At 51.6% G+C, this 19,545-nt stretch overlaps 1 protein-coding gene across 1 annotated transcript; it reads right to left on the reverse strand.

Annotated features, from left to right (window-relative positions):
• Positions 1 to 11,085: 11,085 nt before the first annotated feature.
• On the reverse strand, positions 11,086 to 14,193 carry FOXL1 (forkhead box L1). The gene has a single exon (XM_068527859.1). It carries the CDS (start codon positions 13,903 to 13,905, stop codon positions 12,868 to 12,870), a length of 1,038 nt encoding a protein of 345 aa, XP_068383960.1. The 5' UTR covers positions 13,906 to 14,193; the 3' UTR covers positions 11,086 to 12,867.
• Positions 14,194 to 19,545: the final 5,352 nt, after the last annotated feature.

Genomic DNA, 19,545 nt, shown 5'->3' on the forward strand with positions numbered 1-19,545 from the left:
AGCGTGATGGGTAATGGGCTCAACCTCCCTCAACCGTGGTTTTCCCATCTGCAAAATGGAGCCAGTAACACCTGCTTCGACGGGGCAGTACCAGGAACACAGTACGTGCTCAATAAATGGTCTTCCCACCATGGGAGACTCTATTCCAATCCCCAGTCCAGTTTCACGCCAAGAGCCAAGAAAACCGTAGATCAAACCATAACCCATAGGCGCAGGGATGTGTCCGTCCCCTGCGCTTTCTTAAGATGAAAAAAAGGCTTGCTTCGCTATGTCAGGATCACAGACCTCTTACGCTTTTAAAACCCAAAGAGGAGACTCGGGGCCTTTGAAGCCAACGTAAATACAACTGTTTAACAGCTTATTTTAACTATCCAATGGGAACCCAGTTGCTTAAATGGATTCACGTTGCCAGCAATCTCTTTTTGCGACATGGTATTTGTTAGAAATCAGGATTTTACTTAACAAAATGTCCTGCGGTCGCTCCGCTTTGTTTCTTAACAGGGCTGTCTTTATGTGAGTTTTCTTTGGCTTCCCAATAGAAGAGTAACAGATTCCTTTTGAAGTTTTTTATTGATGAATGAGCCGCTATAAATAACCCTTCGTGGCAGCCGCCCGATCTCAGAAGTTTACTCTGGAATAATAGTAGCAGAGGGAATGAAGGGCAGTTCACGGCAGCGTGTCATGAAATACTTTAATGGGCTTCATACTGTTTAACTTAATCTTTACAGATGTAAAAACAGAAATACAATTATTTTAACAACTATTATTACATATTGCTTTGCTAATGAAAACAAAGTCCTGGGAAGCACTGGGAGACACCGAAGGGATCCTTATGAGCCTCATGAAGCTGTGCTGGATGCTGGCGGGCATCCCCGCAATCTGGGGACAGAGGGAGAGTCAGTGATGGAGATTCTCCATCCCCCCAAAGTCTCTTTCTGCCTTCCAGCTTTGCCACACGCACCCACGCACATGTACCCACACACACGTACCCACGCACACGCACCCACGCACACGCAACTACACACACGCACGTCCTAATCGTGCGGTCGTACCGAGTGCAGCTTCTTGGAGCTGATCTCAGGCTCGGCTCTGCGGTATGAATTATGGGGCCCGTGGAGAATTTCGGTCGCTGGGAACGACAACCGCTTGCTCCTAATGGAGCTCGAAGGGCTCTTCCTGTTTCTCACAGCCCCCAGCTGCCACTCCACCTCCTTGAGCCTAGCCCTCCCCGCCCCCACCCACACAACGCCAGCTTCCAGGGAGCGTCCCCTCGCCAGAGGGGAATGGGATACGACTCACTCGCCAACCCATAAATCCAGAGGTCACGCCTGCAGCTTGAGCGTTCTCCCTGCCGCTCTGGGAAGTCGCGGAGATTAAGTATGGAACCCCTGGGTCTGGTGCACAGTGCTGTAAAGACCGCTCTCCTCCTTGATTCTTCGGGGAGGTCTTTGCCTACAGAGGCGCGTCCAGAGTCGAGACAGGCATTTTTCTCATGAGCTGCAGCCTAAGCCCCCCTGCCCTCCAGACTGGGAGCCGGGCGCCCCCACGGGACCCTCCACTATGTAACTCTGTGCCCTGGGGAATTCACTTCCCCTCCCTGCTCCTCGGTGGGGCCCTCGCCAGAAAACCAGGAGATTGCCTGAATTTTGAACCCTTTGGGAAATGACAGGATTGGGCCGAGAGAAGTCAAAAACATTTATTTTGAAAGCTCAGCTGGAGACTGGGGGTTGTATCCGTGGTGAGCAACAGACTTGCCCGCTAGTCAGTGGGCCCTCTGGACTCTCGCAGCCTCCACCCCATAGTTGGGGTGGGGAGTGGGCAGACCCTTGAGAGCAAAATAGAGGGCAGCTCACTCCCAGGGGGAAAAAGCCAGGCTGGGACCCTGGATGCCTGCCTAGCTCTACGCATGTTTACCCGTCTGGTAAGCCCCACCACCCGCCCGTCCTGGGCTGAGTGAGTAATGGAGTAGAGAACAGTCTGTTTGGAAAGAAGCATCAGGAGTCGGACAAATGCCTTCACATGATTGTCCTACAGATATTCACTGTTATGCACCAAGCACTGGGTTACAGCAAGCTGAGGGACGCCCGCTCTGACAGGAGAGTCAGGCGTGGAAAAAGTGCAATCCCGTTAACAGACATTTTTTTGGACGCCTTCTAAGTGGCAGGCACTAGGCTGGACAGATAGGAAAAAAGGGGCAGAACAGAAAATGACGTAACCTTTGCCCTCATGGAGCACATCGCATCGTGGGGAGGGACAGATGCGAAACTCATCATTGGGCAAATAATGACCTAACTGCAGTTGGGATAAGTAATCTAAAGAGCTGCAGAGTTCTATAAAAGTGAAAGGGCAACCAAAGAGAATCTGAAGCTGTGCTGTCCAGCGGGGCTGCGGCTAAGTACGTACGCATCGCTCTTGAGTTCAAGCAATGCGGCTCATCTCAATTAAGATGTGCCATTAGCGCAGGATACACACCGGATTTCCAAGACTTGGTGCCAGAAAGATGTAAAGCATGTCGATAATTTTTTATATTAAGTTCACACTGAAATGATAATGTCTTGGATAGGTGGGGTTAAAAAAAATAGATTCCCTAAAATGAACTTTACCTGTTTCCTTTCCATTTTTCTTTTTTAAGGTGGCTACTAAAATTGTTGAGTTACTCTTTTTTGGCTCGCTGGTCTAGAAGGTCCAAATATACATCCCTGATCAAGAAGCATTCTATGGCCCTTTAGCTTGAAAATCCCAGAGAGATGGGAAGAAGTTGGAAATGTGTCTATGCCACTAGCTCTGTTCTTTGGGTGTGGAGATCTCACAAAGGGAATATACGGGGTTTCTCAAACCTCAGGGCTATAGAGTCGGATAATTCTCCATTGTGAGGGGCAGTTCTGTGCTTTGTAGGCTGTCCAACAGCATCCCTCAACACCCTAGATGCCGTTAGCACCCCTCCCCTGGTTATGACAACCCAGACTGTCTCCAGGCATTGCCAACTGCCCCAGGGGGTAAGATTGCCCCCAGTCGAGAACCAGCCTACTAGACCAATGCTGGACCAGATGAGGTCAATGGTTATTCCGCATTAGAATCACCAGGTGGTCATGCAACCCACCCAGGCCAAATGCCCTAGCATCTCTGGGAGTGGAGTCTGGGAAGCACATTTTGTTAAGCTCCCTGGATGGGTCTGATGTGCAGACCTGACTGAGAACCTCATACAGGATGCTGTTTGATAGGCGGTGTGTTCCCTGCCTGTGTCCTTCACTTTAAGAGGTGAGGGGGTGTTTGCCCTGTAGGCCCACTGCTTTCACACCTGGTCAGGTGATACTGAAGAGCAGCTGCGAGCTTTAAAGACAGGTGTGCTTGGGTCTGATACTTTGCCAAGGATTAGCTTTGCGACCTGGGGAGCGCACTAGTAAAATGCCACTGGTGAACTGGACACAGTAATCCCCAGCTCCCAGGTTCATTTCAAAATGAAAGAGATTGTGCACATAAAGGCCTCAGGACAGAGCTTGACAGCTGCTTCAGAGCCGGAGAGCCTGAATCCAAACCCAGCTCTGCCATGTATGGGTTACGAGACCTTGGGAAGTGACTAAGCTCTCTAAACCTGCTGCCTCACCTGTTAAGGAGGGAAAACTACCGTCCCTAACTCACAGGGCCTGGGGAAAAGTGAGTGAGCAATAATACATGCCAAGTATTATCCTTAGACCAGTCCCCAGCAGAGACCGAGTACTCAGCAAATACTAAGATGATGATTAGCCCCTCATAGGTCTTACCACTTTTTGGGTAGCTTAAGTTTTTACTGCAAACTCTTGTTCAGTTACACGGAAAGAATTTGCGAGTAGCTTACAGGACCTTTGCAAAGTGGATTCCAAGCTGAGCTCCCAGGAGTGAATCCCTGCCAATACTGCAGGGCTGGCCACCACGGAAGCGACCACCTCCAGTAGGATCCAAGGACTTCAAATCCTGGGCGGCTCTCATGGCTCCAGGTCCCAGGACCACTCTCGTGGTCCGCAGCATCAAAGCAGGTACACTATGCCCTCCTCCCAGCCCACCTGGCCCCCAAGGTCACACCTGTATGTCTGGTGGTGGGCCCCATCCTAGCACACAGAGACGAGCGGGGGGTTCTTTCTTTTCTTCTTACATTTGAAAGACCGGCTTGAAGGAATGGGAATCTCTCAGGAAATGGAGAGTGTTTAAAAGATTGTGAGTAACCATAAATGTCAACAGTGCATCCGCTGGTGCCTGTCAATTTGCTTTGCTAGTTTTCCCCACCTGAATATGAGCCCCTCGAGAACAGGACCGGGGTCTGGTCCATTTGTATATGGCTAAGGTGTGTCACAGGCCTGGCACTTAATGACTATTTGATGGATGGAGAATGACAAGCTATTCTGATGACAGAGGCACTTGGAACAAGTTCCTGATCATGGGAAAACAAACTCTTTTACTCCTTTGTGCATATCCTTAAATGCATGTGCTTCCTTTACCCCAAGCTGAACGTGGGTGGATATTTGTGAAACACTAGCTTGTGCAGCGAAGATGTTGTGAAAGAGAGCCGGAGCTTTAGGAACAAATGGCCTGAATGTTTGACTCGGGTTCTCCCTGACTGTGTGTTATGCACTCACGCAGCCTCGATTCCTCCTCCATCAAGTTGGGAGACTCGAGGCAGCCTCACAGGGTTGCTGAAATGATTCAAAGAGGTGATGTGCTCAGTACCTTCTCCCCGGACGGTGTGCAAGGAGGCGGGGAGGCCGTGAGCCCTGATGAATGTCAGCAGCTGGGCTGCTTCATTCAACCCGAAAGCCACTTCTCTGGGCTTCCCTGGTGGCGCAGTGGTTGAGAATCTGCCTGCCAACGCAGGGGACACGGGTTCGAGACCTGGTCTGTGAAGAGCCCACATGCCGCGGAGCAACTGGGCCCGTGAGCCACAACTGCTGAGCCTGCGCGTCTGGAGCCTGTGCTCCGCTGCAGGAGGGGCCGCGATAATGAGAGGCCCGCGCATCGCGATGAAGAGTGGCCCCCACTTGCCACAGCTAGAGAAAGCCCTAGCACAGAGACGAAGACCCAACACAGCCATAAATAAATAAATAAATAAACCCAAAAAAAGTTAAAAAAAAAAGAAAGCCACTTCTCTGTTTCTTCATGCCCAGAGGTTTTTCTGAATAATCCAGGCACTTGACCTTAAGCCTTCCCTTACTGATACCAAAACCACTGCTTCCCGACGCCAGCTGCACACTAGGATTATTGCGGGGGGTGGGGGAGGTCATCCTAAAATACCATCTGGGGCTGTGACCCGGCCGTCAGCATTTTTTTAAAGACCCCCTGGGGATTCCGGTGCTTAGTGCAGGTAGAGATCCACTCATCCAAACAGACAGCAAAAGTCGAGGTCTCACTCGCAGCTCTACCCGTAACTGCTGGAAGCATGAAAACCAATAAAAGAATGGATCTTAGGTGCTGGCGTGGCTCCCCCGTGATGGGGAGGGAGGGGACGGCGAGGGTGCGGATTGGGTCTGTCGACCAGTGGTCATGTGGTGGGAGTCTGTCCCCATCCTTGGTCCCGACCTCATGGCAGGGGGTCAGAAAGAACCTCGGTGCTGGCCATTTGCTCCAGGACTAACTCCGAGCCTGACTAGCCAGGTGCCTTAGGACAAGACACCTGTCTCTCTCAGAGAGTGTGTGTGTGTGTGTGTGTGTGTGTGTGCGCGTGTGTACGTGTCTGTGTCCGTGTCTGTGTAAACGGAGATCATGGTGATGCCATAGGTGGTTAAATTTAAATGAGAAAAGGGCTATAAAAATTTTTGTACAAAATAAGTCTCTCAAAATAATTTTTGTACAAAATAAAGCTCTATGGTGATGGTGGTGGTGATGATGATGGTGATGGTGGTAGCAGTGATGAAGCAAAGAACAATTTGTATATATACATACAGATCTAATATCAATGGTATATCTGTGGTCGATACAGATATATATATATATAGTCTGGGGGGAAATACCAACCATAATCTCTGGTGGTGGGATTGTTACAGGTGGTCATGGGATCACACATCGGTTCTCTTTTTAGTACTCTTCTAAATATTCCACACTTCTTGCGTGAACACGTATAACTTCTACGAGTGTTTTAGTGGAGGCAACTCTACCCGAAGAAATAGAAAAAGGATGCTTTCGTTCATGGAGAGAAGCTGAGAGTCTATTTTGACCAAGTGGAAATTGAGTACAAATGTGGATAAATAAGAAGAAAGAGTAAGAGATGAACAACCTGCTTTGCACGATTCCTTCACCCCCAGAGACCCGCCTGATGGCGTTGGTACCTCGCTACGGTGGCTCGCAACCCTGGCTGCAGACTCCCCTGAGGAACTTTTAGAAACACGCCATCTGGTCCCACCAGAGGCCAACGGAATGGGAGCCCTTGGGAACAGGACACGAGCACCGGGAGGTCATCCTGCAACAGAGGGGTGGGCACACGGCCCACTGGGTTTGTTCTCACCCCACGTGGAAGGCCAGTGAACCCCCGGAACAGACAGCAGAGACAAGAAATGAAACGCACTGGAAATAGATGTATTTCTCCTTGATCCCGTCTTCCTTTCGTCACTGAGTGGCCCTTATGCAGACGCTGAGCTGTCCCTAGCCTGACAGTCTCTCCCGTGCCCACCCCACCCCTGTCCTAGAGCCCCACGCCCAAGGAAGGGAAGGAGCAGCCACTTGCAGGGTGCTCCGGGCACCCGCAAGAGCCCATCGTGAATTACTCATCACCCCCACCTCCCATCATGCTCTCAAGATGGAGCCTGCAGGGCCGACACAAAGTCCAAAAATGTGGGAAAGTTTATTTATTTCTCTAAAACATTCCTGATTTGTAATGTGCTTTCTAAAAATGTTCTAGCTGACCCAGCCCCTGCTATATTTAGCCACAGCATTTAAAGAAATGTTCGTTACACTTTATAAGGCGGGCTATGAAACGCATGAATTTAGGAAAAGCTGCTCCCCAGTCTGGTCCCTTTGTCCCCAGGAGAGGGGTGGAGCCTCTCCTTGATCAACAGGCGTGGTCTTGGTGCTGGGGTGGGGGGAGGGCAGAAATGAAGAGTTTTATTCATTCCCAAGGCCCCTGAGTTCACTATGGCTGGACGGCCAGCCCTGGGAAGCGCCTTCTAAGCTCCTGGGCAAGGCAAGGAAACACCAAAGGACTCGCCCTCCTCGGCTTGTGAAAATCGCTCTCCTGTGGTTTCCTAGGATCCCCTGCTGCGTGTGGCGGCTTATTTTGCTTTTGGTTTTGTGTTCAAACGATTGGATCATCTCAAGAGATATAACAGTGCAAGGAAGAAATGAAAATGGCTGCCAGCCTGCCCGGGAGGAAGAGCTGAAGAAGTCAGGCCAGGAGGAGTTACGGAATGCGAGCAGAGTTGTGGGTTCACAAATGGACTTGTAAAACAGAAGTGTTTAGATTAGAGGCTACGTCTGTATACAGAGACAAGACCTCCCATTTACCGAATGCCTCCCACATGCCAGATATTTTATGTGTATATATTAATTAATTTAATTCTGACGACTGCCCGATGCAGAAGGCATTATGATTAGTCCCATTTTGCAGATGAGAACTGGGTCAGGTGCTGTCCTAGGAATTTATACCCATCATTAAATTTACTCCTTTCAACAGCTTGCTGAGGCAGTTACTAACGTTGCCCGCATTTGTACAGATGAGAGAGTTAAGGCACAGAAGGGTTAAGTAATTTTGCTGATGTCACACAGCAAGTCAGAGCAGAGCTGGGTTATTACTCTTTGTCTGGCGGGCTCACTCTTGACAAGGCTAACATACCCCCCCTCCCCAGCTTCCTCTGAACATCAAATTACTAAATGGTAACGAGTCAATAAGACATTAGTGAGAGGGGTTTTCCTCACTAGTAGGTGTGTCTAGAGAGACCTGTGGAACAGTAGAAGGCGACCACTACCTGGGAAAGAACTGTGATCCCAGGATGCTGGGGAGACAGGACATGTGTCCTATTCACTTTGCACAGTATGAGGACCTGAGTCAGGCTTTAAACTTGGTGTTGTCCAAGGTGGCATGGTCTTGTGGACAGCAGGGCGTCTTCCCCACTCCTCCCAGAGGGCCTGACCTCCGGCCGAGACACTTCCTTTGTGTCCCTTCCCTGGACTCCGGCTGGAGGACGCCCTCACCAGCGTGTGGGCCACACATTCTGGAAGAGTAACACAGCATCAGTCGCGCTCCTCGCACTAGCCGGGAAGGAGTAACTTTGTGTTAAATGCTCAGCAAATGGATACAAACTATGTACAGTCATCGCAGCAGCTCAGCAAGTCCTTTCCAGGCTCAGAGGTGAGAAGGCGGAGACTGTAGGGCCAGGGCCAGGGCCCTCAGGAGCTAAGTCCAGACTCTGCCCACCCAAGAGGCTCTCAGGTTAGGGTCTAGAACCACCTTCTCCCGGAAGCTTGCCAGATGGGAGAATCCAATGTCTGAGAATGCCAGATGAAGCCGCCGGTATTGTCCCAGACATCCTGGTCTTGGCCCTTGGACATCAACAGTGTGGTCCGGGCAGCTGCCACCAACTGGCCGCAGAGGCAGGACCCTCCACTGTGCTGGCCATGCTCTGTTTGCCTCGGTCCCACCCTGGTGCATTCTCTACCCCTCTCTGCCCCAGCAGCCTGAGCCCTATGGACTATATCACCTGGGCTCCCTGTAGGCCGGGCTCCTGGTGGGGTTTAGCCGATCAGAGGCGTCAACGTGAGGCTGGAAGGCGGAAGAGGAGAGAAGTCGGGTCATTCTCCTCAGCTCCTGCCTGCGCCAGCACTGTGGTCACATCTACACTCACTCCACCTACTCCCCTGTACTCCCCTGTAAGTAGTCCCTCCAACCAGGTCTTTTCCAGTGGTTCATCTAAGTAGGTTTCTGTTTCCTGCTGGAACCCTGATTCAAGCTAATGAGAGGAGGAGGTTGGGACTGAATCTTTGCCCCAGTGCCTACCCTTTGCCCTCCCCTGTCACTGCCAGGGTAAATAAAAACACCTGAGTTGATAATGTTCCCCCCCCATCCCCAGTACTTAGGATAGGCCCTCCCACCTCCCTCTCTCCAGCCACCTTCCGGGGGAAGAAGTGAATTTTCCACTTGGTCTCATCTGCCCACCACAGTGTACACCCTGGGTTTGAATCCACATCTGGCCTATGAGCCACTTGTGTGGTTTTCCCAGGGCAGTTGGCAACTGGACACCATTGGAAGAGACAGACCCTCCCAGTTGGGCCCAGGCCTCACCATTCCCTATGGACCCCTCTAGGTCACTGTACAATCTATGGGATCTGTCTGACCCTGCAGAACCCCGAGTCTGGGGCCTCTGGATAAAGACAAGTGTTGATGAGAACTTGACACTTGGCTATTCAGGCATAAAAACTGCTTGAAATGTGGATAAAAAGAATTCTACTTTTCCAACAAACTCATGTTCTTCAATTTTAATAATAAACTTGGTTTATTGTCATGTGTATTTTTGACCCTATGAAACAACCCCTGCTTCATGGAAGCAAGACCCCAGCCACCATGAAGACGGGAAGTACACCGAGTCGTGGCTCTCACATGGGTGCAGCCCGGGCGGATGGGCTCTGGCCTTCAGCTGTAACAATAACATCACATGCGGCTAATTCATTAACCCACACATGCATAGACACTGACCACTCTTCGTGAAATGGTAGAGACCACGGGGTGGGCTTCTTTCCAGAGAGATGCGGCTGTATTGGAAAATGGCAAAACATCCTGTTCCAATTCTGGAAAACCTTATGGGGCATGTAAGACCCAGGAGGCCATCAGCTTCCACAAGAGCCAGGTAATATCCAAGAGCAGACAAAGCAAAAGGCCTTTGTGAAGCCCCTTGCAAAAGTTGTGAAGGTAAAGGTCTCAGGTGGGTATGTCTTCCAAGATTCTTCTATAAAGTCCTTGTTAGTTTCACTATAATAGTGCAAAAAACTAAATTATTCCTTGTTCAAATTATATAGAAAAACAAAATCTTTCCCAAAGTACCAATGCTTGTGTAAATCTAAAGGAATTCAGCACTTGATCTGAGTTTATCTGTCTCAGCTATGCAATAAAGGTGAATTTCTGACCGTTTGTGTGTGTAGAACATACACACACATGTATGTATATACATACATACATGTATACATATATGTACACATACACATTTATCACTGTACATACACCTGCCATAACCCCTATTATGATCAGTGTACTCATAAGTGTGTGTGTGTGTGTGTGTGTGTGTGTGTGTGTGTGTGTAATCAAGGCTTAAACCAAAGATCATCTACAGGAAACAGAATCTGTTCCCTTTGTTTAGATGAGAACACTGAGTCATACTTCAGATTGCCAAAGAACAGAACGATATGGTTGCTTCTAGTTTACTTGAAATCTAGGTGACTTTGTTTTTATTAAGAGTAGAAACCTTTCCTTGCTCTCATTGATCCATAATTTGGAGCACACGACTAAGACTGGAACATTAGAACAGCTGTTTCGAGTGCTAAGTCCCAAAGCCCCTCTTTCTCTTCAGTAGGAAGGGATACACATGGAATTGTACAGAATCCATAGAAATGACCCCACTGTCGGTTTCTCTTTGCTTTCCTAAACCAGATGAATGTGGGGATTAGGTAACAGAATCCCTCTTTATGTATGTATAAACACCCTTACAAAGTGATACATACTCCTGCCTTTTTTTTCTTTGCCATGAAAATACTGTTTGTACTATGCTTTTTGGAACTGCAACTCTAAGATACCATCCTTTTAAAATGACAGTATTCGATTATTTGCTTCTCCAGAAAACAGCCATCATAAATTAACAAAACACACAAGATCGCAAATCAAACATAAAAGGAAAACGTTAAAAATATATCCTACACAGCAGAATCTTCATCTTATTGCTGACATTCAGGCAGATCCGCCAGTCCTGGGGTTTTCAGCTCCTACTCTCCAGTCCATGTTTGTGTACCCTCCCTCGAAAGCCAGAGCCTCCAGAGACACTGCTGGGGTTCCGAGATATAATCCCAGCCTCCCCTTTCTTATTACACTGTTTGTTTATGCCCCCTCCTCCCCAGTAATCCATTGAACCAGTCACTGAGAGGTTAATGAAAAAACAACTTTATTCACAGAGGCTGAGACTTCGGGATAACAAAATATCGAATGACGGCCCTTCCACCACATTTTAAGTTAATCACAGTGATCCTGCATCTCAACAATAGGACCTCATCAATGTTCTTAACATCAAGGACCCTGAAGCTCGTCCGCCAAAGTGTTCCCACCAGCCCGGGCAGAAAGCGGTCATGGATGCATGTGTGGGTCGGTAGCACACGGCCTTCAGGATGAATTCTCAGTAAGTCACCTCTGTGCCTACTAGTTATTAAATTGTTCTGCCTGTCCAAAATATCCAACATATTAACCAACAGGCTCTCCTGATGCAAAGTCTGTGTTCATTTTTATGTGTCCTGGAAACTGCTCTAAAAAGTTCAGAGACCTGTCTCCACCTCCCTCCAAGAACCCATGGCTTATTGTGCTTTTCCCACATCAGATAAAATTAAAGTAACTTGGAGGTTCAGGAAATCAAGTTTCGGAACCACCAAAACAACCCAAAGAGAGATACCATAAGAGGTTAGATGCATTTCCCAAAAGTTCCAAGCTGTACGGGACTGTGAAAATCTCAATTTTCATAACCAGATCTTTGTCTCAGCCCCCCGCCTTCCCGCCCACCCCTCACACCAGACTTCCAGTCACCTCCATAGGTGTTTGTTTAGCGGCAGGCTCTGGGCCTGCCTGGTTGGGGCTTGGAGGGAGGGGCCAGTTGCAGTCGGCTGGGAAGCCTCCCACCAGGCCTCCTGTTCCTTGGGGTCCAGAGAGCCGCCTCCACAGACACCAGTGGGCTCCCTTACTCCTCCTGGCACTAAACCATCTCTTCCTCTACTTGCTTTCCATGTGTTTGTTTCACCCAGCTCTTTTGATGAAAAGTAGTCCTTCACTACACAATTCTGGAAAATGTAGCAACAGTCAAGCCTAGATCTTGAAAAAAACATGGAAATGGAAAATCTTCCACTGTCTTAGACATCTTCCCTCCCCCTCACACACTTCCGGTGTCTCCAGAAATCTTTTGACCCCGTAAACAAAAAAGCAAAAGATAGGAGGATGGCTATTGCTGGTAACATGCGTTGGAGAACATGTGTATTGATTAACAAGCTAGCATAATGCAACAAAATGCTAAATTATATAGAGTGCACTTTCTTAATAGAAGTTGTTAATACAGATGTTTTCAGAGGGCAGTCCCTACAGTAAAAAGAATCAAGCATTTTAGCCAAAGAATATATAGCATGTTCCTTTTACTATCTAGAAAGGAAAAGAGAAAAATTCTCCCTGGACTTCAGGGACAAACCTAGCTGTGAACACCCATCACTCCGACGAGCTCAAAGCCAAGGCCCGGGCCACAGTGACAACCGAGCTGGTGATGGTCAGACCGTGGCTCTCAGATAGAAAGGACCACACTGCGGCCATGTATCTGCCCTCGGGTTGTCTGGGCCCTCCCGTTCCCCAGACACGCAGGGCCTGTCTGGGTAGCCAGTGGGACTGACCTAAGGTCAAGGAATTTTCCTGCTCCCGCAGTAGGAGGTCTGAGATGCCCAAGTCCCAGCGTGGGCAGCGTCTTTTAAATCTCCGAAGCTGCTCGGGGTTCTGGGAAGGTCCGCCTTGCAGGAGGCAGGGGAGTGTGCCCATCCCTGCGCAGAGGTTGCTAATACTTCCCAGGAGTCGGCAGAGGAAACCATTTTTTAAAAAACACGCAACTTCTTTCTCCAGCGGTGGGAGTCCTGGTTGCTCACAAGAAGCTCAGACCAGGGCAGGGGAAAAATGAGGCACTGTTTGCTTTACTGGAAATGAAGCACCGTGTCGGGGAGCTGCAGAGGGAAATAGGAGAGGAAAGGGATCCCGAGCTGGTAAAAGCCGCCCTGGACGTGCGGGTCGAGCATCAGGGAAGCGTTGAAAGGTGGACGGAGGCCGGAGGAGGTGGCCAGAAGCGAGGCGCCCAGACAGCCGCCGGGCCCCTGCTTGGCGCCCCCCAGGAGCTCGCCCCCTCCAGCCGGCTTTTGCCCCTGCCGTCCCGCCAGGATGCTGTCTATGCTGAAGCTCTTGGACTTGTCCGAGCTCTTCGGAGAACTGCGGGAGGCGGGGCGCGGAGGGGACCGCGAGCCATCCACCGTGCGCGCGGGCTGGCTGGCGGCCACGGCCGCTGCGCCCTGGAGCGCGTCGCCTGCGTCCCCAGAGGGGGACGCGGGCCTGGGCCAGTGGAGGGACGCTGGAGGAGAGGAGCCTTCCCGGAGGGGCGAGGGGCGCGCAGGCGCTCCCTCGTGGATGGGGGTCGCGGGGCGGGGGCGCGTTCCCCCGCTCCCCACCTCCGGCTGCGCTTCTGCGCCGCGCTCCTGCAGCTCGGCGCGGGACCGCTTGGCCTCCGGGGCTCCGGGGCCCGGCTTGGGCTTCCTCTTCCGGCGCCGGTAGTTGCCATTCTCGAACATATCCAGGCAGCGAGGGTCCAGCGTCCAGTAGCTGCCCTTGCCGGGCCGTCCTTTCTCGCGGGGCACCTTGACAAAGCAGTCGTTGAGCGAGAGGTTGTGGCGGATGCTGTTCTGCCAGCCCTGTCGGTTATCCTGGTAGAAAGGGAAGCGGTCCATGATGAACTGGTAGATGCCGTTGAGTGTGACCCTCTGCTCAGGCGCATCCTGGATCGCCATGGCTATGAGCGCGATGTAGCTGTAGGGCGGCTTCTGGGGGGGCTCCACCCGGCCCGAGGCCGCCAGAGCGGCCGCGGGGGCGAAGGCCAGAGGCAGCCCGGGTCTCTCGGGGCCGTACAGATAGAGCATGGGCGAGGCGGCCAGAGCAGGCAGCCGGGGACTGAAGAGGTGGCTCATGGTGAGTGGGAGCCCGCGCTGCGCTCCGGCGTCGCAGGCGACCCAGGCGGCTTAGGGACTGTGCCCCGCGCCGCAAGGGCCCTCCAGGGGAGCGTGCCCTGCGCCTGCCTCCCGCTCTGCCGCTCTCCCCGGCGGCTCAGGGCTCTGTCCCTTCTTCATGGCTTTAAAAATGTTAAATAATTGTTGTAAGTTTGCTATTATATGTTGACTTAGCGCTGGAAAATAAATTGTCTATGATAAACAGTCGCTGTGTTCTCAGCCCACCCACATTAATTAAAATTTCATTGCTGAAAAACTCCAAGCTTTTCCCTCCACGTGTCTTTTTGATACCAGCCAATCGGTTTCGGGGTTATTCCTTCATTTGTTTATAGAATTAGTCTGTTGATAAGTCCGCCCACCCAAGTTGAATCAAGCTGTGTTTATTTGGAAAAATTTCCGGGCACCCAATATATAAACGCACTGATCTGATGTTTGAAATATCACGTCCACCCCTTGACGCTGTAAGCACACACAGTCAGTGAGGCAGGATGTGGATCGCGGTGGCTCAGAGCGGGGTCTGCCAGGCCAGGAAGGAGAGGTGGGGGTGGGAGGGGCGCAGGGGTGAGTTTTACCTCTGGCCTGGGGGAGCCCCGAAATCCCATGGCTTCCCACAAAAGATCTTTTCTTCTCCCAGGCTTAGTAGGAAATGTAGAGATGACACAGTCTCATAAAATGCCTTCTGAGGTCTTTAAGAGCTCTTATTAGGTATTTTGGCGGGGGAGAGGAGATAGATGGGAGTCTGATTAGAAGAGGATGCAGCCCTCCTTGGAGAGATCCTTGGGATGCCCCAGCGGAGCTGGGGGTGGAGGCGTACTCCCTGGGGGCCTAGTATCCCGAAAGGGGCACGCTTCGGGGCTCCCTGGGGACCTCGGGAAGAGGACTCCAGGAGCCCAGTTTCTCCCGAAGCCAGTGGCACAGGGCACTGAGAGTTGGAGAGGGCGTGCAGAACCGGGTCCATAGCTTGGTTGGGGAGGTTTCAAAATAAACCCTTTTGGAGAGTTGAGGGGGAGAAACTAAGGTCTTTCTGATGGGTCTGAGATTGCAAGGAGGAACACCATAAAAGGGGAATTTGGCAGCTGGTGCAGGAGAGCTGGTATTTGTGAATGCGGGTCTCTTGCTTTATATTCTGTGCTTTCCTGTTTATAACAAGGAGGGGGTTATAACAACTTTACAAGTGCACGCAGCTGGCCCGTGATTACATTAAGCGTTTGGGAAGCCTGCTCGCCCTCCTGCTGCTCCCCCCCACTCACCCTGGGGTGTAAGCACTCCCCACCCGGTCTCATTTTACATTTAGCCACGTCCCGGTTTGAATCAAAAACCCTGAATGATGCTGACTTAGAAGGAGGCGTCTCCCCCTACTCCACCGCCTTGGAGGGGTGGCACGTAACGTGACTAGTTCCTGTTTTATGATCTTTGCTGAATATATTTTAAAAGAAAAAGAAAAAGCTTGGGATAACTGAATTAACGTTTCATTGAGTCAACCGTGTGGATGCCAAAGAGGAGGCATAGGAGTGAGGATGGCAGGTGAGGGCTGTAATGGCCCTCGAGGCTCCCCGGCCATTGGGAAGAGAGGCACTAACCCTGCGTTAATGAGGTGGGGGGGGGGGGCCTGTCTGCTGCTGCTGTCACAGAGAGGCGACCCCATGCTGGGGACCGGCTGCCAGTGCTCAGGTCACCCTGAACACGGAAAAGCAGGGAGAATCCCACTCTAAAATGCGGAATCCAGAAAGTAACTCATGTGGCTGGGGGTTCCGAATAGACTACAGGGGACCCGGTACGTTTGAAATACCAAAAAGGAAGTCGCGATCAGGGTCGAAAAACCAGTTTGGGTGCAGACGTGTCTTGAGGGAGAGCCAGGTCAGGCCCTGGGACACATCCAGGCCTCCGTCCCCAGCGCTGCATTTCTAACTTATGCTCAGTGTCCCGCCTGGCCTGGTCCCGGCTTTGGTCTTGAGGATGGCCCTCTAGCCAAGAGGGGGCGGGGCGCTGCCTTCTCTCTGGATCCCTGGCTTTCCTCGGAGCACCCTTTTCAACCCTGGGATGGAAAAACAACCTCAATGTCGACGCTTTTGCAACGCACGGGTACCACACTCGCCGGAGTCACCCAACCCCTCCAGAGCAGAGCGCCCCCTACAAGCTCAAGTTTGGATCCAGCCTCGGTGCCGGCTCTAACAGACCCAGAGCAAGAGACAAACCGGTGTTACTGCGCGGAGCCCCCACCTCCGCTCCCGGAGCCCTTCCTGGAGTTTCCCAGGCACCCAAAGTCCAGCACGCATATCCCTGCCTTTCCGGAAAGGCGCGCCGCCGCGGCGCTCCTCCTAAACTCTAAGGCAAATCGGAGCTTGAATTCGTACAATAATAAACATCGCCCAATTTGGGCATGGGCGGGACGCAGGCGGAGACACGCGCAGCTGGTGGGCAGGGCACTGATAGTAAAGAAAAAACAACCCCGGTTCTCGTCGTGGTCTGGAGAGGCGAGCCCCACGTGCTTGCAGCAGTTAGCAACCTCTCTGGGAGGTTTCAGCCGCAGAACTCCGGCAGGGCGCCCTAACCCGGCTCCGGCGGGGGGACGAATCCTGGGCTCCCAGGTGAAGTGTGTAACTTGAGCTTAGGAGGGGACGCTGCAGGAAGGAACCCCGCGCTGGGGCTTATTTCCGGGGAGCGCAGGGAACAAGCACCGAGTGTCCGAGTGTGGATGCGCCCTCGTGCGGAAGCTCTGTCGGGTGAGGACCTATCGGAGGCTCAGTGGGGGACCAGCTGAGCCTAGGAGACAGCCGGGCAGACTGGGTGACTCAGAGAGCCAGATGGAGACGCCGAAAGTTCCCTGCAGGTTCATAGGTCTTCAAATCCCAGAAAAGCACATTCATCTCTGAAGTCAGTGGGAGCGCGTCTTCCAGATTGCAGGAAAGCCCTGAAATCATGCTTCCGGAAGGACCGTGGCAGTTCCAACTCTGGGGCCCAAGCACAAATTGGGTTCAGTGTGGAATGAGGGCAGGAAGTACCATTCCCAGCTCCCTAGCAGAAAGCCTGCTCCTTGGGCAGGCCAGGCACCAGCCCGGACCAAAGAGGCCTCACAAAAAAAGGCTGCGGAGGAGAGACAGGAGTTCCTCCCATGCCCCGCTCCCGTCTACCCTTCTTCTGCTTCACCGGTAAATAAAGAACAGACATTCAAGTTAACGATGATCTGCGCCATATTCCCAAATATCTGCCTCACTTTTCTAAGTGTGAAGATAGTTAACAAATTGTATATATATTTGAATGAATGAATGATCCATTCAATGATTCATTCAGTTGAACGAATGAATGATTCTACCATATGTTTGGGAAGAGTGAGGGTGGAAAGATGCAAGGTCGCCTTAATGACAACCTAAAAATGTTGGTGAAGATGATGCTAATAAGGATAATACGAATAACTAATTATGTCTTGAACACTACTATGTACTGGCACTGTTCTAAGTGCTGTCCTTGTATTAAGTCACTCCATCCTCACAGTAACCCTAAGGAACAGAAATATTTATCATTCCCATTCTGCAGACCAGGCAACTGAGGCCAGGAAGTTAACTCACCTCAGGTCTCCTAGGAGGAAGTGTTCCAAACACAGGAAAACAATCACATTATAACAGCTACTGTGTGTGGTTCTTGAGAACCCTGGCAGCATCTATGGAAGATGGGAGGATGGATTCACCCATTTTACAGATGGTGAAACTGAGGCCGGGCACAGAACACCGGAAAACAACGGAGGTAGTAAATAGAACAGGGATTGGAACCCACACGGTTTCCTCCAAAGGGGGAATTCTCTGAGGTCTGACACCCTCAGGTGAGCACAGAAGCTGAGGAATGTGTGTCTGGAGTAATCAAAGGGGAAGGGGGCCCTCTGGAGAGGAGAGATGAGTGCCCCACCCCCAGAGCTGGGAGATTTGGGGCATTGTAAGTAGGAGACCCAGAGTCCTCACATCCTTCCAAAACCCAGGACACCCTCTCCTCCCCTACCCTCCTCTTCCACTTTGAAAGGATTGGGGGGCAGTGTCTTCTGCTTCTCTCAGGGGAGTGAGCCATAAAGGTAATGGTTGGCCGGTCAGCTGATGCTGATTGAAGCCCAGAGAAAAGGGGCAGTTAGGGCCCGGGCACCACCCTGCCCAAGCATATCAGCATTTAGCCTGATATATGCAGTTAATTGAGACCAAAGAATCCTTTCTCTTCTGTTATCCAGGTAAATCCTAATAGCTAACAGCCCTTACTATGGACTAGATGATATCGAAGCACTTTCCCCATGGGTGTTGGGTTCATTAATCCTCAACATAACCCTAACTGATGATCCTGTTATTTTTTCAGTTGAGAAATGGGCTCAGAGAGCTTGAGGTAGCATGCCCCAGGTCACAGGAACCCTCAGTTGGCCTGTGTGCTTAGGGCCTGAGTTGGTGCATGTGGATTTGGCTTAGAGAGAACATCTCCACTGGGGAACCCATCTGGAAAAATAACATGAGGGCAGAGAGAGCGCCCAGAGGGTCTGCTGGAAAGGTAAGGTCCAGGATCAAGGGCCACTGAGCCTCTGTGAGGTCAGAGCGGCCTCTCTGGCCTCCATGACCTCCCAGCCTGGGTGGGCGTATGGAGTGAGCACAAAGCCCTCCCAGTGCTCCCCAACTCCATTCCCTTAAAGGGACCATCAATGCCAGCAAACCCAGCAAGCTGTCAACCCACCCCCTTCCTCCGTTCCAGCCTTCACACACTCACAGCCCCAGCATAAAGTCCCCACGGACCTGACCCAGGAAAAAACGCAGCGCCAGAGAGGCACCTTCAAGAATCCAACTCTACACAAGCCATGTCCGTCTGCTTCTGCCGCAGAACAGAAATGTTGCAGAAGCCAGAGAGGGTAAGGCTTGCATAAGTGGAGGCGGTGGCGTCTTCCCAGGTGCAGGAGCGGCTGCCCAGCCTTCCCGACTCCCTGAAACTTTCCACCCCCTTCCTTACATGCCTATGTCAAAAAGCAAACATTTCAAATGCCTTGGTGAGCTGAGGCCAGGCAAGAAAGAGGCAGGCAGGCAATGCTTCTCAAAGTTTGGGAAAGCATTTCAAGTATGTGGTGCCAGCAGGCACTCGGGGGTGGCTCTGACCAGGGGGTCCCACTGACCTCGGGTCTGCCCCCCACTCCCCAGCCATCCCTGGCCTGGCTGCACCCAAAGGCGTCTCTACTCTCTACTTATCCACTCCCACCACACCCTGAGCGGCAGGAGCACGTGGTCCTGAGGACGCAGGCACATATCCCCTGAGACGCCCGGTACATTCTGCTTATTCGTCACGGGAGTCTCTTCTCGGTGTCACTCTCTCCACTCACCTCAGGTTTATGGTTACCAATAAATTTCCATTGGCCAACCTGGCCCAACACCCCCGTCCAGATTTCTGGATTTGGGCTGGGGCTGAGGATGGAGGAGGCGAGCACTCGGCCACCGGGGACCTGGGAGCTCTGCTCTGCGCTTTGAGTGAAGCTCACAAGCCTCTCCCAGGCCCAGAGGTGATCCCACCCCCCCCACCAGGCAGTCTTGGGGTAAAGGGGAGGAGATGGACCTGGAAAGATTTATGAGCCAAATGCTGAAGTTCCCAGGA

Source organism: Eschrichtius robustus, chromosome 19 (genome assembly GCF_028021215.1).
Source record: "Eschrichtius robustus isolate mEscRob2 chromosome 19, mEscRob2.pri, whole genome shotgun sequence".
Lineage (NCBI taxonomy): Eukaryota > Metazoa > Chordata > Mammalia > Artiodactyla > Eschrichtiidae > Eschrichtius > Eschrichtius robustus.